Source organism: Gopherus flavomarginatus, chromosome 4 (genome assembly GCF_025201925.1).
Source record: "Gopherus flavomarginatus isolate rGopFla2 chromosome 4, rGopFla2.mat.asm, whole genome shotgun sequence".
Lineage (NCBI taxonomy): Eukaryota > Metazoa > Chordata > Testudines > Testudinidae > Gopherus > Gopherus flavomarginatus.
In genome coordinates, this window is record NC_066620.1 from 101522898 (window position 1) to 101548039 (window position 25142).

The following is a 25142-nucleotide window of genomic DNA, read 5'->3' on the forward strand; positions in this document are numbered from 1 at the left end:
ATGCCTTGGACGCTCCGATTTTTGGCCTTTTGTTTTTGTTTTCAAAGTGAATAAACCCACATTCTTTTGTGCTGATGTGACATTCATCCCCTCTGCTAACACCCATTTTGTTGAGGCAGCAATAACTGACATGTTTGAGATGTACCAACTAACCTGGGATAACATGGCCACAATTAACACAGATTCTGATTCCTACATGGCTAAGTTTGCACGGGAGATGTTACCTATTACCTGTCCTGCTAACCTAATTAACATTGCACTGTCAGCAGCTCTTGCTACAGAAGAAATTAAAGAGGTGAAAGCATTGGATCATTGGATTCGGGGTCATTTTCAAGCATGCAAACAAGTTGAAGGCTTTGTTTTACACAGTGCGAGACGAAATGCAGAGCCAACTGCTGATTACCTACCTGTTATGCCACATCAGTGGATGAGCTTGTACTTCACTGCCTGTTATGTAAATAACGTGTGGATTGTGCTAATGTGTCTCCTAGATCATACTGAATTTGTTGGTTCTAAAGCAGAAACTCTGAAGAGACTGGCAAATAACCAAAATTATAGCCAGATTCTGCCCACCAAGGTAATGTTCATTGTTGAAAACTTGGAATCACTGTGTGACACACAGAAAACACTGGAGTTTTCTCTGACTACTGCCAACATGATTGCCAATACAGACAATTACTAGATCCTGACAACCAAAATCTCATCTGAATTAAGCATAAAAGTAGCAGGAGAAACATACAGCGAGAAAACCCAGCTGCCTCTGGAAATCCTTCCGACCCCGCAATGTGAGAAATCCAAAAAACTATTCCAAACCTTCAACATAATGCTCAGCGAAAAATGGGAGATGACTGTGGCCCATAATCTGAACCCCAAAGTGTTTGGTGCTGAAGATTCTTTTTTAAATGTTATCCAGCAGTTGTACCCCTTCCTCTCAAGGTGAATTTTGCAGCAGACCATGACCACTATGCTAGAGTGTTTCAATGATTTGCCACTAAAGATGAAATTTCAAATCTGAAAAGGGAATTTACTGCTTACATGAACATGCCTAACCATAACAATGTGAAACTGGATGTGCTGGCTTTTTGGAACAGTCATCAAGACACACTTCCCAACTTTAGCAAAGTGGCACAGCAAGCCCTGGGATCTATTAATACAGAGTGCTTATTTTCAAAATTGGACTACCTCCAAGACAGAATTATGTGAGTATATGCAAACCAGGATTTCTTGAAAAATTATTAGCTCAGAGAGACAAAAAAATACCTTTGTACATTAAAAAAAAAGTTTTAATTTTACTGTAGTAAAATGTGTATATTATGAACTTCTTTTGGTTTTCTTTTTTCCCTGTTTTAAAATTATTTTTAACCTCATTTCATCCTAGTTTTAATGTTTGGGAAAACACCAAAAAATTCCTGGAATTATTTTTTTACAAAAAAAGCTGAAAACATGGAACACTATTCGTAATATAAAATGAGCTCCAATTGTGTTCAGCCTTTTCCCTCCATTGGTAAACAGAAATGGTAAAATGTAACCATGTTACTCACTTTCAGTTCATTGGTGTCAGACAGTTTGGCTTTGAGGTCAGTGTTAGAGTCTCTTGCCAGGCCTAGCTCCTTCTGTAACCTCTCCACCTTCTTCTGTAACTTTCTCATGGTGAGGTTGGCCTCATCTCTCTCCACAGCCAGAGCTGTTCGCACTTGCTTTTCCTCTTCCAGCTGGGATATTTTCTGCCGCAGAAGGTTCATATGCAGCTCTTTGCTCTCAAGCTTTTCTTTCTGAGCTTTCAACTAGTTTTAAGAGAACAAAGGGATTTCAAAAAAATAAAAAGCAAACAAACATACATCCGACTTTAGCAGCAATCACATGAACGGATTGTCATTGTAAGTTTGGTCCTTCTGAAGCACATTTCTGTAAGTCTGACCTTCTCATTGTTTCCAGAAAAGCTCCGTACAACTCTGCCCTGCCTACATAGGTACTTCAGCTCTATCTAATCACCCTACACCTCACCTCTTACTGCTTCCCTGGACCACCTCCACTGCTCCTTCTATTTTGCTGCGTACATGTAGAACACCGACCCTATCCTATAGGATTACATACTTAAGCATCATGCATAACACCTGAGCTTGATCTTACAGTTACCAAATATATGTTATCCTGCAGGTTAGCCTAACAGCGGGTGAAGAGCTCAACCACAGTAGGATGGCTGATAGTATTTGAGCCAAACCACACACACGTAACAGATTTCAATCAATGACATCATAGCTGTATCTGAAAGTTTAAAATACCAAAAAGATCAAGTATTTACTAAAGTATTTACTAAAGTACTAGTTCGGTTTTATTAACTTCTGTGATTTGCAGACTCTGCCAACGAAAGGATACTTCTACATTTAAATATTGTTGGTATGCTATAACAATAATGGTGTTGTTGTTAGGAGGTATTCAACTGACCTACTTTTTTACTGTTGTTTTACTACGCAGTTTGGTTGCTCTGGGTTGCAAACATGTTTATCATCTCCTTTTTGGATGACAGACTGTATCATTGTATGTTTGTACATAGTGGGGCTTCAATTTTGATTGGGGCCTCTGGCAACTACTTTAATGAAATACAGTAATAATAATGCTCTTATTTTTAACAGATAGGAGATGAACTCAGCCCTCCTTTACCTACCTTCCTTTGTAGGTTGTGTGCCATAGTCTTGTTTTCAATCACTGCGTCACCTTCCAGTTTGACCAACTGCTCTGCACGGGCCAGAATTGCATCCAGACTCATATCGAGCCCAATCTCAAATGCAACACTGTCCAGCTTCATTTTAGCCGAAAGTTGTTCCAGAAATTTAAGATACTGAAACGAGAAATGGGTAAGTGGGAAGAGAAGAAGGGAAGAGAAGAAGAGTCATTTAAAGCCCTTGAATAATCCAAACTATTTTCCTCTGTGCTAGTAGCCATCTAAGTACAGCCAACAGTCACAATTTCAAAAACATGAAGCTCACACTTAGTATCCTCCTACAGTTAATACAACTCAGATATTTCTCAAACTGATCTCTCTTTATAGGTATTTGCTAGAAAAGAGTTGAACCTATAGTATTTAGTAGTTCAGTGATACCAGGCTGCATCATCTCTTGACTGTTGAACCAGAGCATAAGGTGAGGCAAAGATGTGGACCGAGGACCAGGTAGCTGCGCGACATAAATCCTGGATTGGTACATGAGCCAGGAAGGCGGCAGATGAAGCCTGAGCCCTGGTAGAATGTGCGGTGAGATGGCTTGAGGGAACATGAGCCAAGTCATAACAAGCGCGGATGCACGCCGTCACCCAAGAGGAGATCCTCTGGGAGGAGACAGGTAGGCCCTTCATTCGGTCTGCCACTGCGACGAAGAGTTGGGGCGATTTACGAAAGGGCTTTGTCCGCTTGATATAAAATGTGAGCGCCCTACGGACATCTAGGGAGTGCAATTGTTGCTCCCATCGTGATGAGTGCGGCTTCGGGAAGAAGACCGGAAGGAAGATGTCCTGATTGATATGGAAGGCTGATACCACTTTAGGGAGGAACGCTGGGTGTGGTCGCAACTGCACCTTGTCCTTGTGAAACACAGTATACGATGGGTCCACCCTGAGCGCCCGAAGCTCAGAGACTCATCTGGCCGATGTAATGGCTACGAGGAAAACTGTCTTCCAGGACAGGTATAGCAGCGAGCAAGTTGCTAACGGCTCGAATGGGGGAGACATAAGTCTGGTTAAGACCAGGTTGAGGTCCCAGGTAGGGGCAGGGTGGCGTACTTGGGGGTATAGGCGCTCCAAGCCCCTGAGGAACCTGGAAACCATAGGGTGTGAAAACACGGAGCGGCCACTCTCCCCTGGGTGGAAGGTAGAAATGGCAGCCAAGTGCACCCTCAGTGATGATACTGCTAGGCCCTGCTGTTTGAGAGACCAGAGGTAGTCCAGGATGGTGGGGATCGAGACCTCGGTGGGAGTAATATTTTGCGTTTCGCACTAGCAGGAGAAATGCTTCCACTTGGCCAGATACGTAGACCGAGTGGAAGATTTCCTGCTATCCAGGAGTATTTGTTGTACTGAGGCAGAGCAGTATAACTCTGACTGGCTCAACCACGCAGCAGCCATGACGTGAGGTGAAGGGACTGCAGGTCTGAGTGGTGAAGTCTGGCGTGGTTCTGAGTTATGAGGTCTGGGTGAAGAGGCAGGGTAATTGGGCTGGCTATCGACAGGTCGAGCAACATGGTGTACCAGTGCTGCCTGGGTCACCCTGGGGCGATCATGATCAAGCGAGCTCTGTCCCTGTGGAGCTTTAGCAGGACCCTGTGAACCAGCGGGAACGGTGGAAAGGCGTAAAGCAGTTGGCTCGTCCACAGTATCAGGAAAGCGTCCGAGATCAATCCCGGTGAGACCTTGGAAGGAGCAGAACATCTGGCATTTCCTGTTCTCGCGGGAAGCGAAAAGGTCTATGTGGGGAAATCCCCACTTCCGGAAAACAGAATGAATAATGTCTGGACGGATTGACCACTCGTGAGAGCGGAAGGATCTGCTCAGTCGATCCGCCAGAGTGTTCCGAACCCCTGGGAGAAATGACGCTACCAGGTCTATCGAGTGGGCTATACAAAAGTCCCAGAGTTGAATGGCTTCCCGACAAAGGGGGGAGGACCGTGTCCCTCCCTGTTTGTTTATGTAATACATAGCCGTTGTGTTGTCTGTGAACACTGAGACACAACGGCCTTGCAGATGCTGTTGAAACGCCTGGCACGCAAGTCGGACTGCTCTCAGCTCTCGGACACTGATGTGCAAGGCCAGCTCCTGAGATGACCAATGGCCTTGAGTGCGAAGATGTCCGAGGTGAGCACCCCAGCCGAGAGATGACGCATCCGTCGTCAGGGCCATAAAAGGCTGGGGCAGATGGAACGGCATCCCTGCACACACCCGGGAGGGCGTCAACCACCAGTCGAGGGAGCGTAGGAGTCTTGGAGGAACCGTGAGGATCCTGTCTATATTGTGTCTCCCCGGGTGGTATACTGAGGAGAGCCAAGTTTGAAGGGGACGTAGGCGTAGCCTGGCGTGCTTGGTCACGAACGTGCAGGCAGCCATGTGACCCAGGATGCCGAGACAAGTTCGAGCCGAAGCGGTTGGGAAATTTTGTAGGCTTTGTATAATAGATATCGTTGCGTGAAACCGCGGCTGTGGTAAGCAGGCCCTGGCGAGATTGGAGTCCAGAATGGCCCCAATGAACTCTATTCTTTGTGTGGGAACCAGAGTAGATTTCTCTAGGTTGATCATCAGGCCTAGTTGGATGAATATGTCCTTGACGATGCCCACGTGCTGCGTTACTTGGGTCTCGGAGGCCTCGCGAATGAGCCAATCGTCGAGATACGGGAAGACGTGTATGCGTCGACGACGGAGGGAAGCGGCGACTATGGCCATACACTTTGTGAACACTCTTGGGGCTGTGGAGAGGCCAAACGGAAGGACCGTAAATTGGAAATGTTGATGGTTGACCAAAAACCTGAGATACCATCTGTGCGGAGGATAAATGGCAATGTGAAAATACACGTCCTCGATATCAAGGGCAGCATACCAGTCTTCAGGAATCAAGGATGGGATGATGGTCCCCAGAGATACCATGCGGAACTTCAACTTTATCAAGAACTTGTTGAGTCTCTGCAGGTCTAGAATTGGTCTGAGACCTCTCTTCGCCTTGGGGATTAGGAAATAGCGGGAGTAGAACCCCTTGCCCCTCAAGTCCTCCAGTACCTCCTCTATAGCTCCCATGACAATGAGGGACCATACCTCCTGCAAGAGGATTTGATCGTGAGAGGGGTCCCTGAAGAGGGACGAAGATGGGGGTCGCGGGGGGGTGAAATAAACTGAAGGCGGTATCTAAATTCTACCGTGCATAAGACCCAACGATCTGAAGTTAGTTGGGTCCACGCAGGGAGGAAAGAGGAGAGGCAGTTGCAAAAGGGAGGGAAAGGATCCTGTTGAACAACTGGTACGTTGCCCTCGGGCGCGCCTTCAAAAGTTTGGTTTAGGTCCCGCGGGTGGTTTGGCGGGGCCGTGATTCTGACCCTCTTGGGGTCCGGACTGCCGTCTACGATTGCCTCGGCCACGCCTCCTGCCGAAGTCCTGCCGCTGTCTAGGCGGGGGGTAAGGGCGCTAAGGCTGGGGCTGGAAGGGTCTGCGCTGAGACTACAGTGTGTGCATCCCGAGCGAGCGCATGATCACCCTATTGTCCTTCAGACTCTGCAGCCTAGGGTCAGTCTTTTCCGAAAATAGGCCCTGACCTTCGAAGGGCAAATCCTGTATCGTATGCTGCAATTCAGGTGGAAGGCCTGACACCTGAAGCCATGATATTTACCTCATGGTAATTCCTGAAGCCAGAGTTCTGGCTGCGGAGTCAGCTGCGTCTAACGAGGCCTGGAGAGAAGTTCTCGCCACCTTCTTTCCTTCCTCCAAAAGGGCCGCAAACTCTTGACGCGAGTCTTGAGGGACTAGCTCTGTGAATTTCTCAACCGCCACCCAGGTGGTATAGTTATAGTGGCTAAGCAGGGCTTGTTGGTTTGCCACCCTGAGGTGGAGGCCCCCTCACAGAGTAGATTTTACCTCCCAATAAATCCATGCGCCTAGCCTCCTTTGCTTTTGGAGCAGGGGCTTGCTGGCCATGGTGCTCCCTTTCGTTAACCAATTGGACGACGATGGAGCAGGGTGGAGGGTGTACGTACACGTACTCGTACCCCTTAGAGGGCACTATGTACTTCCTCTCAACTCCCCTAGCCGTGGGCGGAACAGATGCTGGAGACTGCCAGATGGTATCAGCCTTCGCTTGGATCGTCCGAATAAACGGTAAGGCCACCCTTTTGGGAGTGTCAGCTGACAAAATATCTACCACCGGCTCCTCTATCTCCAGAACCTCCTCCACCTGGAGGTTCATATTCAGGGCCACCCGTCTCAGGAGGTCTTGATGTGACCTTAGGTCAATTGGAGGAGGGCCCGAGAAGGATGTCCCCGCCACCGTTCAATCTGGAGAACAGGAAGAGGAAAGGCCAGGGACAATCGGGTCCTCAGTTGTCTCGTGGACTTGGGCAATGTCCGGCTCCGGTGGGACCTGAGGGTCTGGTGACTGAATGGGAGCGTCCTCCGTACCCAGAGGAGGGGGGCGGCTAACAGTAGCCTCCAGCACCCAGTACTCCACAGATACAGAGCGTGATGGCACTGGAGGTCCACTTTGGGCTTGGTGATATGCCCAAGGCGTCCAGAAGGACCACTGATGAGGTCCTTGGTCTTGAGCCTGGGTCTCTTGGAAGACACGGCTGGGTACATCTAAGTCACGGTCCTGTGCGTAGGAAGCACTGTCCGCATGGGATGACATAGATGTATGCCGAGACAGCCAAGGAGGAGCTGAAAACCCCTGAGAATGGTCTCCATCCCTAGGTAGTCTGTCTGTACGCTGCACCGGAGAGCGGTACCGGGCGCCATACCAGTACCGGGCACGAGACCGGGACCTGCAACCGGAACGGTGCTGGGAGGTCGACCGGGACCTCGAAGCTCGAAGCCAGGAGCGGCTGCGAGAGGTGCGGTGCCATGAGTGGCTGTGAGTTTGATCGGTACCGAGAGTACCGGCCCCGCGAATAGGGTCCTGAACGGTGCCGCGAGTGCGACCGGTACCGAGATGGAGAACGGTACCGGGACTGCAAGCGGCGTCGGGACTGGGATCGGCGATGGGACCGAGAACGCCGGCGGGACCACAATCGGTGCCTCTCAGCGGTGCCGACGGAGGATGGTCTCAGTAGGGCAGGCTTGCCTATGGACTGTATAACCCGCACCAGCGGTGCCGGGGGTTGAGGCTGCGCAGACTCGGTCAGTGCAATCATTTCCCTTGCCATAGAGAATATCTCCAGCATGGAGGGAATAGTAAGCTCAACCATGGCGCATGCCGGGGAGCTGTCAGGCACCAGACTCAACGGCTCTTGCGGGACCGGAATCAACGGTGCTGAAGTTGTCGGTGCCACGGCAGTTGTCGGTGCCGGGCGGTCCGACTTAGATGGGTGCTCCAACTGCAGCATGAACACAGAAGCCGCAGGAGTCTTATGTTTTTTGACCCGCGGGGAGAGGGAGCGGCACCGAGCAGACATCTGGGCCAGCGACGGTTGGTGCCTAGGGGCCTTAGCGGTACCAGTGCGCTCTGGTGCCGAAGATGTGCTTCTCCCCAGTGCGGACTGTCCGGCGCTTGGTGCCAAGGGTGGAGGAGTAAGAGCTGCCTCCATCAGGAACTGTTTGAGATGAAAGTCCCGCTCCTTTTTGGTCCGCGGCTTGAAGGACTTGCAAATGCGGCACTTATTGGCGAGGTGGGATTCCCCGAGGCACTTAAGGCAGGAGTTGTGAGGATCTCCTGTCAGCATCGGCTTGTGACAGGCCGAGCACAGTTTGAAATCCGGTGAACCGGGCATGGGCCTCGGCACTGGGTGAGGGGAAGGGACTAATCCCCGAACTCCTCTTAACTATATATACTAACTATGTTTAAAAAAAAAAAAAAACTAACTGCAAGCATAGAAATTTGAACTATATACACAATAACAACGAGAAAACTACGAGTAGCTAGGGAGGTGGAGATCAGCTAAGCCGCGCTCCACTGTTCCAAAGACCAACATGGGCGGTAAGAAGGAACTGCAGGGCCGTTGGGCACCACTCCAGGGGGCGACCCAGCCAACCCACCAAGTGTTGCCAGGGTAAAAATCTTCCGACGAATGTGCACACGGCACGCGCACACCTAATTGGAATCGATATGAGCAAGCACTCGAAGAACTGTTTGCCACAGAAAAACATGGAATTTGTGTTTTTATAGAGAATTTTTAGTTTTTACATTTTGTAAAAAAATAAAAATTTATGCAGTGGAAAAAATTATCCAGTCTAACTGGGACCAAGGCCAGATTGGATAATCAGGAGAATGAGTGGGGCTCAGACTGTCAGCATAAAAATTATAAATATAATCAATAAAATATTGTGTTCAATTGATACCTATCTATATTGTGGCTACAGACACTAAAGTTAAGCATTTAATCATGGAAAAACACAGATTTTCATGTTTCTTTTTAACTGGAGAATTTTGAGGGGGGTATCATGGCAAACTCAGATCCCTGGTGATAACCTACCATGATACATGCCAAGCACAACTGATCTAATAGGTAGACTACAAGTTGAATTTGTATTATACTGTCATACATGACATTGCTGTGTAATATTTTGTTTAATTGTTCTGGAATGAGAAATGACATTTTAAATCCTACTAGATTTTGCCCCTAGCTTATACTTTATCTAGGATGAGGTTTGAAACAATGTGAATATTTTCTGAGATAACCGTACAAGAATAAAACCAGAGACAGCAGATGTGAGGTCAGGTGCTGGGAGAGAGTACACAGAGGACGTGATGATGGACTGAGGAGCAGCATAAACAGTACGCAGAAGAGATCTACTGATTCAACTATTGGATCTTTCTTAATCTTCTATCCAGCAGTGTAGCCAGGTTCTAACATCAGGGGGAGCGAACACATAAAAAAAGGTGCCACCCAACATACCAAATTACACCTCTACCTCGATATAACACGAATTCGGATACAATGGGACAAAACAGTTCTCCAGGGGGCTGCGCACGCACCCGGTGGGACAGTCTCTCTCATCTCTCCTGAGGGGGCTGCGCTGCAATCTGTGGCCCCTGGAAGCAGGCAGCACAGAGGAGCGGGGGGAGGCACAGTCCCCTGCATAAGAGAGACAGTCGGACAGAGGTGGGCAGGGTCTGTTGAGGGTTCATATGGCGGAGATGGGGTGGGGGGATGCACTGGGAGACTCTTCAATGCAGCACCTAGCCACGCTGGCTCTGTGCATCATGAGGCCACTCAGGAAAAGGAGGCAGCAAGAAAGAGAGGCTGAGGAGGAGTGCCCTTCCCCTCCCAGCTGGGTCTGTGAGTCCCTGATCTCACAGAGTCTCAGTGCTGCAGGCACCCAGCCCCCAGGTACTGGGCTGCACTGCAAGCTAGAGGGGCTGATATAGAGAAGTCAGGACCAGTCAGAGCACTTCCCATGTCATCATGAAAACTCACTCCTGGAAAGGTGGGTGAGGTAATATGGCGGGGGGGAGGGGTGTAATATATATCAAAGTTGGTGAGGTAATACATTTTATTGGACCAGCTTCTGTTGGTGAGAGAGACAAGCTTTTGAGCTTTCACAGAACTCTTCTTCAGGAAGAAGAAAGAACTCCATGAAAGCTCCAAAGCTTGTCTCTCTCTCTCTCTCACCAACAAAAGTTGCTCCAATAAAAGATATTATCTCACCCACCTTGTGGCTCTAATTTCCTGGGAACAACAGGGCTACACCAACACAGCATACAAAAATGCAAGATTCACATGAACAGCACAGAGTGACCATCACACCAGGACACTATTTTCACGATTCATCTTAGCTTAATGTCATTATCACACCAAGGCAGTAGCACTATCAGCACAATGAGATAAATATAGCCACATGTGCATGCCAAAAATTCACAGTACAAGCACACTGGGATCCACACAGCAGGATAGTAGTGTCAGTTTAGCTCTCAGTCTCTGAGTCCATCCCCACTAAACTACGTCCGAAGTTTCAGCTAAACACAAGGGCACCTGCAAATAGCTGTACTAACAGCAGGATCTATACTGTCACAATAGAAGGAGTTGCATGTCAGGGCACTAATTCCCAATCCCAGTGGAAGGCAATATGGGATCCAAGCACCAGGTCCTTAGAACCAGAATTTGTACTCACAGGAGAGTGGGATGAAATTAGAGAAGTTACAGAAGGCAACTCCCAAGAAACAAGGCATTGACCAAATGGTTGTTTAACATCCACCCAGCCATCACCAGCCATTTTCTGCAGCAAGTGAATGACAATTAGTAACTTAATGACCACCATCACCAGAGAATTACTCAACCCTGGGACTCAGCAATGCCTCCCCATCCTCCCATCATGATCACAAGCCCTTCCCTTAGGAGACAATTCAGGTTTCCCCTGATAGGAGAGGGAAAATCAGGCTACTTCTCCCTGCCCCACAACATGGCCACGTCACTAATCATAGAATCATAGAATCTCAGGGTTGGAAGGGACCTCAGAAGGTCATCTAGTCCAACCCCCTGTTCAAAGCAGGACTGATCCTCAACTAAATTATCCTAGCCAGGGCTTTGTCAAGCCTGACTTTAAAAACCTCTATGAAAGGAGATTCCACCACCTCCCTAAGTAACCCATTTCAGTGCTTCACCACCCTCCTAGTGAAAAAGTTGTTCCTAATATCCAACCTAAACCTCCCATACTGCAACTTGAGATCTTCCCTCCTTCTTCTGTCATCTGGTACCACTGAGAACCATCTAGATCCATCCTCTTTGGAACCCCCTTTCAGATAGTGGAAAGCAGCTATCAAATCCCCCCTCATTCTTCTCTTCTGCAGACTGAACAATCCCAGTTCCCTCTGCCTCTCCTCATAAGTCATGTGCTCCAGGCCCCTAATCATTTTTGTTGCCCTCCACTGGACTCTTTCCAAATTTTCCACATCCTCCTTGTAGTGTGGGGCCCAAAACTGGACACAGTACTCCAGATGAGGCCTCACCAATGTCGAATAGAGGAGAATGATCACGTCCCTCAGTCTGCTGACAATGCCCCTACTTATACAGCCCAAAATGCCGTTAGCCTTCTTGGCCACACTGTTGGCACACAGTTGACTCACATCCAGCTTCTCGTCCACTGTAACCCCTAGGTCCTTTTTTGCAGAACTGCTGCCTAGACATTCGGTCCCTAGTCTGTAGCACTGCATGGGATTCTTCCATCCTAAGTGCAGGACTCTGCACTTGAAGAGGTCTGCAACATCATTACCCAACGTGCTGGGTCATATGAAGACCTACCGATGACTGTGAAGAAGCACAAGCTGAAGTGGTACAGCCATGTAACAAGATCATCTGGCCTATCCAAGATCATCCTCCAAGGAACAGTACAGGGGAAGAGAAGAAGAGGTAGACAGAAGAAGAGATGGATTGACAACATAAAAGAGTGGACAGGAATGGACTTCACAGAGACTCAAGCGCTTACACACAATCATCAGGGGTGGAGACAATTGGTTGATTGCTTATCAGTGATGGTGCCCCAATGACCAATGTGGTTATGGGAGTGATGATGAGGATGAATCAGACTACGAGGAGGCAAGAGACACAAGGAATCAGTAATTTTGCTCATGTAAGAAGATTAGCTTCTAGATCTGCTGCTTGTCTGAGGGCCCTGCCAGCCTCTCTCTCATAGAATCATAGAATATCACAGTTGGAAGGGACCTCAGGAGGTCATCTAGTCCAATCCCCTGCTCAAAGCAGGGCCAATCCCAAACTAAATCATCCCAGCCAGGGCTTTGTCCAAGCCTCTAAGGAAGGAGGCTTGTCTTCACATACAGTACTATGGCACACCGTTGCACTTTAGTGAAGATGCTACTACACCAATGGGAGAGCTTCTCCCATTTGTGTAGTTAATCAACCTCCCCAAGAAGCAGTAGCTATGTCGGCAGAAGAAGCTCTCCCATTAGCATCACACTGTCTACACAGGGGGTTAGGTCGGTATAACTACATCACTCAGGGATGTGGATTTTTCGTACTCCTGAGTGACACAGTTACATTGATATGGGTCTAGTGTAGACCTGGCCCTAGTCACTAGGACCCTGAAAAAAAAAAAAAGGCGGCTCAGTGCAAATGACTTTAAAAGGAGTATTTTGTTGAACATGTCTGGTGTTAGTAACTTCTTTGTAAGAACTCAGATTGAAAAGAAAAGCATGGTTAGGCGGTGTTAATGGCTGCAACCAAGCAGGTCTTTGATGTATAGACAATCACAAACTTGGTTAATGCTGATAGGTGTGCACAAAGCACCCTTCTTTCAGGCTAAGTGGAAGGAGCAATTAAACTCTTTGATGTAGTGAGATAGCTGGAGAAAACAGAAGCCACCACCTAAGGCAACATGCTGCATGTTGAGGCCTGATCAGAAGCTAAGCCGTATGGTTTGAGGGATTTCCTTGGGACAGGTTGCAAATGCAATGGCTAAGGGATTGTTTGGCAAGGGTTGTGTGTGTTTGTGCATGTCTGCTTGTTTAAAAAAAAGCCAATGGACAGTGAGAGAAAGAGTGGTGACCCTGAGAGGGAGCAAAGAGATAGAGTTCCTTGGGCACAGAATTGCCCAAAGGGGTAGTTTAGGGAGCAAGAAAACTGTCTGTTTGTTTCTACTGTGTTCAGGGAAACAGGACATTGTTTACATGTTTGGAAACAAACTAGATTGCACCAGAGAATATACCTGACTCATTCATTTCCCCTCCTGATGGAAACAACCCTACAATACCCCTACTACTGGCTAATCACTCTGGCCAAAGGGGGCAATGGTATGCAGACATCTTTGTATAAATATTGGATCCAATCCTAAGCACTGCTAGGAGCTCTTAGCTCCTTGCAGCATTGGGTCCAGTATGTTATCCTGCATGGACTGTCTCTCCAAATTACTGGTCCCTGCTCTTATTGCTGAATACATTTTGTTGGCCCCCTAAAACGTCTACGCAAAGTCAGACTAATGAATACTTAAGAAATGGAAATCTGAAACGTCAGTTGCTTATTCTGACTGCTTAAATTATTTATCCAACACATTGGAAAAATTAACATTGGCCAGGAAAGATAATTTGAAATAATACTATTTGATTTGACGCCATACAAAAGAAATATATGATGTCACTTACAGCCTGCATTAGTTGTTAACAACCCAGCAAAAATTAGCTTGCCATAGAGGTACAAGTGGAGGAAGCCTTGCTGGGTGTAGCAGAAGAAGGGTAGCAACATTTTTAAGGGATGATTTTTCAAATAAAACAGGAATCTGGAACAACTGGAAGGTTTTCTATGCATTCTGGTGAATTTTAGTTGTTTTTTTCTAGTATTTTCCCTTACCCTTTTCAGAAGACAATGACATAAAACTCTGCAGACAAAGAGCACAAGCCCGTCTGCTGCCACTCATATTTTTGCAAAACAGCAACAGAGGTAAATTAAAAAGATCTGGTTCAGTTTCAAGGCTGCCTTTAGCATCCAGGAGGGTGAAACTGTCAAGAATCTTTTCCGATTAATGATGCTGCTGGTTGGAAAAGCTACTAATGTCAGAAGAGGCAGGAACTGGAGCTATTCATTGAGGAGCAGAACCTCTATTTTATAGAGACTGCTGATGGGTGGCAGAGCAGTGAAGAAAGACCTCTTCCTCACACCACCTCCTTGCAGCAGACATCTGGAGACAAGTAAAAAAATGAAAAGCCTCTTCCCTTATGGGGGAAGTGGATGATTAAACAGAAAGCTCCATCTCCCTTCCTGTAGCTAGAGGTGGAGGTTGACATTTACCAAAATTTACTGTATTAGCAAGACACTGATACAAAAGGTGGAGGATCAATGTCCAGAGACAGCAGTCTGGTAGACAACTCAAAACAGTCATTGGCTTCTCACCAAAGCATTGATCCTGGACTGATAACCTGGACACCTACCTTTGTCTTTCTTCTCTACCTCTCTGGCTAGTTAGTTTAGTCCTTTAGGTATCAGTTAATATTTCAAGCCCTTATTTAAAAGTTTTATATGCCCTAAAGCACCAGCATGTGAACTCACTAAAACAGAGGTTCTCAATCTTTTTGTTTCTGAGGCCCCTCTCGACAGGCTATAAAAACTCCAGGCCCCAGCAGAGGTGCGGGGGCATCAGGGCAGGAGCCTTGGGCATAGGCGTAGTTTGACTTCTATTTGGGGGGGTAGGGGCCAGCAGGGCTAAAGCCACTTCCACATGGCGGGGTCCAGGGAGGGAGTGCCACCTCCATCCCCTGACTCACCTCAGCAGGCCACTCAGGGTGCAGGGAGAGAGGTACTAGGGGCTGTGTGCAGGCAGGGGATAGTTCAGGGTGCAGGGATGGGGGTGGCTAGGGACTGTGTGTAGGCAGTGGGGTAGCTCAGAGTGTAGGGAGAAGAGTATTAGGGGCTGTGTGCTGGGAGGGCTCCTCTGCAGTCCCTGTTCCCGGATGGGTCTGCCAGCCACAGAGCCGGGTCTCCTAACCAGCTGCCTCTGTGGGAGCAAAGGGGGCTGGGAGCTGAGGAGCAACTTCAACCTGGGGTGCGAGCAGGAGACAAGGCAATGCTGCCGCTGCCTGCTCCATGACACCAGCCAGAGCAGCAGCTAGCCCGCACTGCCCAGCTCCGGCTTCCCGCCTCCAACCTGGCCATGGGGCAGGAAGAGGAGATAGGGAGGGGTATGGAGCTGCCTCCCCGGGACTTTCGTGACCTTTTGCTGCAATTGGGGGTGAGTGGCAATGCCCTTCAAGTCTCCAACTCTGCCTAAGGGCTCAGGACTTCTGCCCCAGGAAGCACCAGAGCTCGGGGATCCAGGATTCAGCCCTGCACCTCCCGGCTTCAGCTCCCCAGGATGGTGCCAGGGATCGGGGCTTCAGTCCCACACCTCCCAGCTTCAGCCATGTGGGGGGTGCTGGTTCAGGGCTTCAGCCCTTGAAAGGGCTTGTGGATCCCCAGGGGGTCACAGACCTGATCGAGAACCGCTACACTAAAATACAATAAATACACTCAGCTATATCTTTGGCTTGCGAAAAACATTCCCACAACTGGAAATAACATATGTTGTTACTTTTTGTTTCTCAAGCTTCAAATCATCTTGCATCACGTCTCCAGACACCAACTCCCCATCCAGACGCATCAACTGATCCTGGAGTGTCTCAAATTGTTTTTCTGCTTTCCTGGCCCTTTGCAGAGCCTCCTGGTGCAATCTGGTCTGATTCTCCAGCTGCTCAGTCAGTTTAGCTATTTGGGCTTCAAGCTGGGACACCATCTGGGAAGCAATAAAGCCGACAAGACAGAGACTCAGTTAACTTGACATGTATGTGTTAGAGGCACAAAAAAGACGCATTCCCAAGCTACCAAACAGTGGAAGATTTCCCACTTCTAAATAAATATTTTTTTTAAAAGGAAGGAAACAAAATATGGGATGATTATCAGAAAAAATATTGTATGCAGTATTCTTGTATGCAGTTGGTCCCAGGAAATTAGAGACAAGTTGGGTGAAGTAATATCTTTTATTGGACCAACTTCTCTTGGTGAGAGAGACAAGCTTTCGAGCTTACCGAGCTTTTCTTCAGAAAAAATGATAGAAGCTGTTGCGGGAAAAAATTGCTGCACTGAGCCACTGCCCACTGAATCAGAAATGGAGAACATTACCTATGCCAGGGGTTGGCAACCTTTCAGAAGTGGTGTGCCAAGTTTTCATTTATTCACTCTAATTTAAGGTTTTGCGTGCCAGTAATACATTTTAACGTTTTTAGGTCTTTTTCTGTAAGTCTATAATATATAATTAAACTATTGTTCTATGTAAAGTAAATAAGGTTTCAAAAATGTTTAAGAAACTTCATTGAAAATTAAATTAAAATGCAGAGCCCCCTGGACTGGCGGCCAGGACCCAGGCAGTGAGAGTGCCCCTGAAAATCAGCTCGCGTGCCGCCTTCGGCACCCATGCCATAAGCCGCCTACCCCTGATCTATGCCTACACTGCCAATTAATTTGAAGTAGCTAACTCTTTTGTAAATGTTAATCTAGACGCTCCATGATCATTCCAGAACACCCATTCACAACTTACCCTAAATTTCATCCTAGGGCATAAAACAAAAACTTTACTGTCCTGAAATGTGGAGTGTCTAGATTAACATTTACAAAGATGTTTGCTAACTTGAGTTAATTAGTAATCAATCAATTTCAATTAAAATAGGGCCACAAGCTCCAGTCTGCATATACTCTGGAAAAAAGGAACATTTTAGAAAGATTGACTAATACATTTTAATTAAGTGGGTTTTACAAACATGTTACCCCCTAGTGTAGATACTGTAGTGTTAAAAAAAAAAATCTAAATGTATTCACTTGTCCTGGTCAACATTAGAGAGTGTAGGGTTCACCAGGGAACAACTGATATGTTTTAAAAACATGTCTCCACTCAGTGTGAATGTGCTTTTAAGCACCACTTAATTAAAATGTGTTTGCTAAACATATTTTTTCTAAAGCGGATAAGAACTAAACCTCACAATATAAACCAAAAATCGTTAACTGTTCTCTATTAACTTTACAACACTTACGTGATTCACTAACTAATAAACTCAATGGAATGGAATTAAAAAATTAATTGTTTAATAACTGGAAATAGCAACAAGATGGCTAATTACAATGCTTCCAAATGTTAAATTACTTGGTCATATTCAAAAGGTTGTTTTTTTTCCCCTCGCATTTGCATTGCATGCTCATTTTTAATTCCACCCTCAGATACTCATCCAACAATCCCTTCATTTCTAGCATCTGTTGGCCTCATGTTTACAAACTGGCCTGATTCCTGATTTACACACATAAAACTGCCATTAATTTCAGTGACACTTATCAAAACGTAAGGGCTGCAGCCTTGGGTTAGTGTTAAATAAAATGGCATAATTGAACCAGGACAAAAAGGCTTTAGGGAAATATTATTGATTGTACACTGGGTGGAATGACCCAACAACAACAAAATACAACCCAAAGAGAAAAAAATTGACAACCAATAAACACATTATTTTCTATTGTATGTCACTAAGGGGCAACTCTAGCCCTCATTAGATTGGAGGAGAAACTGGTGGCAGGGGAGGAAGACTCCTCCAGCAGGCTAGAGAAGCTCTGCAGCTGATTTACCTGGTTCACCTTTGGCAGAGAACAGAAGAAATGCACGTAGCTTCAGATCAACCCAGCCCCATCCTCTTTCTCCTGTACAATGCCATTCAGGAGGCTGCTTGTACACCGCAGGGTTCTGCAACACACACACACACACTCCCATGCACAATAAAGCTACACTAATTCTGCAGAACAGAGGTCGTTTGGGGTGGCAGAGTAAGAGGTGTGGATTCACCTGAGGGCTTGTCTACACTGGAAATGCTACAGTGGCACTGCTGTAATGCTTCAGCGTAGGCACTACCTACACTGATGGGAAGGGTTCTCTTGGTGGTGTAGGTAATCCACTTCCCTAAGGGTACGTCTACACTACGGGATTATTCCGATTTTACATAAACTGGTTTTGTAAAACAGATTGCATAAAGTCGAGTGCACGCGGCCACACTAAGCACATTAATTCGGCAGTGTGCGCCATGTACCGAGATTAGCGTAGATTTCTGGAGCGTTGCACTGTGGGTAGCTATCCCGTAGCTATCCCATAGGTACCGCAATCTCCCCCGCCCCTTGGAATTCTGGGTTGAGATCCCAGTGCCTGATGGGGCAAAAAACATTGTTGCGGGCGGCTCTGGGTACAGCCTCACCCCTCCCTCCGTGAAAGCAGCAGACAACTGTTTCGTGCCTTTTTTCCTGGGTGAACTGTGCAAACGTCATAGCACAGCAAGTATGGACCTTGCTCAGATCAAGACCGCACTCGTGGACGTCGTAAACACCTCGCGCATTCTCATGCAGTCTATGCTGAACCAGGACCTGCAAAGCCAGGTGAGGAGGAGGCGGCTACAGCAGCGCGGTGACGAGAGTGATGAGGACATCTCAAACCGTGGGCCCCTGCGCTTTGGAGATCCTGATGGTAATGGGGCAGGTTCTAGCCATTGAATGCCGATTTGGGGCCCAGGAAACAAGCACAGACTGGTGGGACCGCATAGTTTTGCAGGTGTGGGATGATTCGCAGTGGCTGCAAAACTTTCGCATGCGTAAGGGCACTTTCATGGAACTTTGTGACTTGCTTTCCCCTGCCCTGAAACGCCAGAATACCAAGGTGAGCGCAGCCCTCACAGTGGAGAAGCGAGTGGCAATAGCCCTCTGGAAGCTTGCAAAGCCAGACAGCTACCAGTCAGTCGGGAATCAATTTGGAGTGGGAAAATCTACTGTGGGGGCTGCTGTGATGCAAGTAGCCAAAGCAATCATTAAGGTGCTGCTATGAAAGGTTGTGACTCTGGGAAACATGCAGGTCATAGTGGACGGCTTTCCTGCAATGGGATTCCCTAACTGTGGTGGGGCAATAGATGGAACCCATATCCCTATCTTGGCACCGGAGCACCAGGGCACCCAGTACGTAAACCGCAAGGGGGTACTTCTCAATGGTGCTGCAAGCACTGGTGGATCACAAAGGACGTTTCACCAACATCCACGTGGGATGGCCAGGAAGGGTTCATGACGCTCGAGTCTTCAGCAACACTACTCTGTTTAAACGGCTCCAGCAAGGGAATTACTTCCCAGACCAGAAAATAACAGTTGGGGGTGTTGAAATGCCTGTAGTTATCCTGGGGGACCCAGCCTACCCCTTGATGCCATGGCTCATGAAACTATACACAGGCAGCCTGGACAGTAGTCAGGAGTTGTTCAACTACAGGCTGAGCAAGTGCAGAATTGTGGTAGAATGTGCATTTGGCCGTTTAAAGGAGCACTGGCGCACATTACTGACTCGCTCAGACCTCAGCCAAACCAATGTCCCCATTGTTATTGCTGCTTGCTGTGAGCTCCACGATCTCTGTGAGAGTAAGGGGGAGACCTTTATGGCGGGGTGGGAGGCTGAGGAAAATCAGCTGGCTGCTGATTCCGCGCAGCCAGACACCAGGGCGATTAGAAGAGCACACCAGGAAATGGGCCACATCAGAGAAGCTTTGAAAAAGAGTTTCATCATGGGCCAGGGTACGGTGTGACTGCTGTGTTTGTTTCCCCTTGATGAACCCCCACCCTTGATTGACTCATTCCCTGTAAGCAACCCACCCTCCCCATTCGATTATAGCTTGCTTAAGCAAATAAATGCACTATCATTTAAAAATCATGTATTCTTTATTAAGTCATTATAAAAAGAAGGAGAGAACTGACAGGGTATCCCAGGTGTGGTTTGGGAGGAGGATAGGAGGGAAGGAAAAGGCCACTAAAAAAATTTCAAAGTAATGACAGCCTTTTGGTTGGGCTGTCCATGGGGGTGGAGTGGGCGGCTGCACGGAGCCTACCCCCATGCATTCTTACACGTTTGGGTGAGAAAGGTATGGAACATGATGAAGGTGGTTACACAGGGGCTGCACCGGCACTCTGTGACCCTGCTGCTGTTCCTGAAGCTCCACCAGACGTCAGAGGATGTCAGTTTGATCACGCAGCAGCCCTAGTGTTGCATCTCGCCACCGCTGATCTTCCTGCCTACACCTCTGATCTTCCTGCCGCCACCTCTCATCTCGAGAGTCTCTCTTCTCCTCACATTCATCCCTCCTATCCTCATGTTGGTCCCTCCTGTCCTCACGTTCACTGGCATCTTTCCTGTAATTCGATACCATGTCCTTCCACTCATTCAGATGAGCTCTTTCATTGCGGGTCACTTCCATGATTTCCAAGAACATTTCATCTCGCGTCTTCTTTTTCCTCTGCCTTATCTGAGATAGCCTTCGGGATGGAGTAGGGTGGCTTGAAAAATTTGCAGCTGCATGAGGGAGGAAAAAAAGGGAGAGAAGTATTTAAAAAGATGCATTTTACAGAACAATAGTTATACTCTTTCATGGTGAACAACACTGTTCACCTTACACAGCACATGTGATTTCACTACAAGGTCGCATTTTGCATCTTAATACTGAGTGCCTGCGGCTCTGGTGTTAGAGATCTCACAGACGCAGGTCCGGGCAGCAGAATTCAGCTTGCATGCGGCCATGGTAAGCCATTGTCTTTCGGCTTCTGCAGCCTTCATATACACAGTGCCCTCCTTTCCCAAACACCAAGCAAATCCCGTTCAGTGCTGCTTCTTTCCTGTTAACATGCAGCAGCAGAAACCACTCCCCCCCAAATCCAATTCTCTGGGATGACTGCTTTACCCCTCCCCCCACCGCGTGGCAGGTATCATGGAAGATCACTGCTAAACACCCCCGTTCCCCCACCACCGCGTGGCCGGTAGCAGGGAAGATCCCTGCTAGCCAAACGCGAAAAAGCTCAGTGCCATTCCCCTCCCCACCCCCGCTTGGCTACCTGCAAGGAAGGATTTCTTTTAAACAACAAGAAACAGTCCAGTAGGAATGGCCATCTCTATCCTCTTAATTAAATTCCTGAATTTCAACCAGGTTACCATGAACGATATCACTCTGCTGAGGATAACACAGCGAGATAAAGAACGGATGTTGCTTGAATGCCAGCAATTACTGGGACCATACGCAGCTAGGCTTTGTCGTGCAATGATACCAGATTACTTGCTACATGCATGGCGTGGTCAAGTGTCCTACCATGGAGGACAGAATAAGGCTGCCCTGCCCAGAAACCTTTGGCAAAGGCTTTTGGAGTACTTCCAGGAGAGCTTCATGGAGGTGTCCCTGGACGATTTCCGCTCCATCCCCAGACATGTTAACTGTACTGGCCGCGAATGCATCCCAAGTCCTCAGGGCAAATTAATCAGTAAAAAAAGCTTGCTTTTAAACCATGTTTTATATTTACAAAGGTACACTCACCAGAGGTTGCTTCCATGGCTTCATTGTCTGGGCTAGTAGCTTGGGAGGGCTGAGAGGGTAATTCCATCTGGGTGAGAAAAAGCTCCTGGCTGTTGGGGAGAACGGAGTGCTGTGTGCTCTCTGCAAGCTCGTCCTCCTATTCCTCCTCCTCCTCATCTTCCCCGTTCGCAGAATCCTCAGCCATGGCTGAGATTACCACCCCCACCTCGGAATCCAAGGACAGGGGTGGGGAACTGGTGGCGGATCCCCCTAGAATTGCATGCAGCTCAGCGTAGAAGCAGCATGTTTTCGGCCCTGCCCCGGACCTTCCGTTTGCCTCTTTGGTTGTCTGGTATGTTTGTGTGAGCTCCTTAACTTTCACTCTGCACTGCACTGAGTCCCTGGTGTGGCCTCTCTGCATCATGGCCTTGGAAATTTTTTCAAATGTTTTTTCATTTCATCTTTTGGAATGGAGTTCTGTTAGCATGGAATCCTCTCCCCATATAGCGATCAGATCCAGTACCTCCCGTGTAGTCCATGCTGGAGCTCTTTTTCAGTTCTCAGGAGACTGCATTGTTACTTGTGCTGATGAGCTCTGTGTGGTCACCTGTGCTGGTGAGCTCTCCACGCTAGCCAAACAAGAAATGAAATTCAAAAGTTCGCAGGGCTTTTCCTGTCTACCTGGCCACTGTATCCGAGTTCAGATTGCTTTCCAGAGCAGTCACAGTGGTGCACTGTGGGATACCACCCGGAGGCCAATACCGTCGATTTGTGGCCACACTAACCCTAATCCGACTCGGCAATACCAATTTCAGCACTACTCCTCTCATCGGGGAGGAACACAGAAACCGGTTTAAAGAGCCCTTTATATCAATATAAAGGGCCTCGCTGTGTGGACGGGTGCACGGTTAAATCGGTTTAATGCTACTAAAATTGGTTTAAACGTGTAGTGCAGACCAGGCCTAAGAGAGGCAGTAGCTAAGTCAACAGAAATCAACGAGTAGCTTTGACCTCGTACTGTCTACACAGGAGGTTAGCTCAGCTTTGCTACATCACTCATGAGTGTGGATTTTACACATCACTGAGCAACGTGGCTAGGTTGACCTAACTTTTTAGTGTAGCCCAAGCCTCAGTGAGTGAAATATGCATATAATGATGCTGCCACTCAAATGTTGCCATTTATTTCAATGGGAAAAGCATTAGGGCTTGATTCAAAACCCATTAAATCAACAGACATTCCTGGGCTTTAATGGGCTTTGGATCAAGTCAGTCCCATAACTGCAAAAGTATATACTATGTCTGAAGATGACAACTCATTTTTTCTTAGAGCATGTCTACACTATGGCTGCTATAGCAGCACAGCTATGGCACTGCAGCTGTGCCACTATAGTGCCCTGAGTAGATGCTTCCTACATAGATGGAAGGGGGTTTTCCATGGATGTAGTTAATCCACCTCTCTGAGAGGTGGCAGCTAGGCTGATGAAAGAATTCTTCACATCCCTGAGGTACATAGCTGGGTCAATCTAATTTTTAAATGTAGACCAGCATTAGAGTTATCAGAAAGAAGGGGCTGAGTCTGCAGTCATCACACTGGGGAAAGAACTGTGGAGTTCAATAGTACTTTTGCCTGTAATATGACTATAGGTGTGCTCCAGATTAGGAAAAAATATCTGAACCCAGACGACACGTGGGGCGCTCAAGACCTGATCTAGTAGCTTTAAAATGATTGCAATTTTAAATTTTAACTGCTGTAGAACAATAATTAATAGCAATATCTCTTTCCCACACAGACTTTATATTACTGGGCACTTCTCATTTTTTGTATAAAAAAAGGCATACCTCTGGGCTTTCTACAGATTAAATTATGCTTGTCAACAGATGCAAATTACTGCCAGGAATTCTCCCATTTCACTGGGTTAAATACCCAATTGCAGAAAGGTTTGTAGCAATTTTTAGCCAGACACATTTATTATCTATTATAAGCTGACTGGAATGCTGAAAAGTCATCCAGGTAATAGGATAGGCTAATGTGTAGGCAATTAAAGCTCTAAAAATGGCCTCTCTTCTGTCACCTCATTGAAGGCATTTAATCCCTTCACTGACAATCTGGGTCAAAGTACATCGTACATACACTCCATCTTCAACTTCTTGATTCTAATCCTAGAAAGAGACTAGTTGGTACAGAGTTCCAGTGGGACCCTGCCCAAGCTAAAAGGTCAGCACAGGCATAAAGCTTTGTAGGACTGGGGCCTTACATTAAGATTTGAAAAACAATTGCACTTACTCATAAATGTAGAAAGTGTAACCAAAGCTAGACTAAAAACAACCTACATGCTCTTGGGAATGATTCCTTTCAGAGCATGCTCAAGTCCTTTCTCACATAGTTATTTCAATGTCTGACCTTCATAAAGAAACTCTCCTGAGAGAAGCAGTCCATACTTCTTCATTAGAGTGCTTCACTTTAGGACAAGGCAGACAGAATAACTCCTTGTTCCCCATACCTGTGACACACAGTTGCCAAACAAAAGACGGTTACTCACCTTTGTAACTGTTGTTCTTCGAGATGTGTTGCTCATATCCATTCCAGTAGGTGTGCGCGCACCGCGTGCACGTTTGTCGGAGACTTTTACCCTAGCAACACTCGGTGGGCCGGCAGGGTGACCCCTGGAGTGGCACCGCCATGGCGCCGGTTATATACCCCTGCCAGCCCGCCGCTCCTCAGTTCCTTCTTGCCGGCTACTCCGACAGTGGGGAAGGAAGGCGGGTGTGGAATGGATATGAGCAACACATCTCAAAGAACAACAGTTACAAAGGTGAGTAACCGTCTTTTCTTCTTCGAGTGCTTGCTCATATCCATTCCAGTAGGTGATTCCCAAGCCTTACCTAGGCGGTGGGGTCGGAGTGAGACGTTGCGGAATGTAAGATCGCTGAGCCAAAGGCGGCATCGTCTCTTGATTGCGCAACGAGCGCATAGTGAGAAGTGAACGTATGCACTGACACTAGGTAGCTGCGCGGCATATCTCCTGGATGGGAACGTGCGCCAGGAAGGCGGTCGAGAGGCTTGAGCCCGGCTAGAGTGGGCGGTGAGATGGCAAATCGGGACGTGGGCCAAGTCGTAGCAAGTCCGGATACAGGATGTTACCCATGATGAGATCCTCTGAGAAGATATAGGCATACCTTTCATATGCTCTGTCACTGCTATAAATAACTGGGGCAAGCGTCTGAAGGGTTTTGTCCTCTGGATGTAAAAGGCGAGGGCTCGGTGGACATAAAGGGTGTGAAGCTGTTGGTCCCTGCGTGATGCGTGCGGCTTCGGGAAGAAGACCGGTAGAAAAATATCCTGATTAATATGGAAGGCAGAGACCACCTTGGGAAGAAAAGCCGGGTGCGGGCGTAGCTGTACCTTATCTTTGTGGAAAATCGTATATGGAGGATCTGCTATTAAAGCATGGAGCTCGGAAACCCGTCTGGCCGATGTGATAGCTACCAGGAAGGCCATCTTCCAGGACAGGTACAGCAGCGAGCAAGTGGCTAAGGGCTCAAAGGGTGGGGCTGTGAGCCGAGTCAGGACAAGGTTGAGATCCCAGGAAGGGGAAGGAGGCTTAACCGGTGGGTAGAGGCGCTCCAAGCCCTTAAGGAACCTCGAAACTATCGGGTG

The 25142-nt window shown here is 47.6% G+C and overlaps 1 protein-coding gene across 1 annotated transcript in view; it reads right to left on the reverse strand.

Moving 5' to 3' along the window:
- The window catches only part of CCDC170 (coiled-coil domain containing 170), an 88159-nt gene that overhangs the window by 16481 nt on the left and 46536 nt on the right, over nt 1-25142 (reverse strand). The window contains 3 exon segments of the mRNA XM_050949569.1: nt 1542-1784; nt 2666-2839; nt 15688-15888. Coding sequence (XP_050805526.1) covers nt 1542-1784; nt 2666-2839; nt 15688-15888 — 618 coding nt within the window.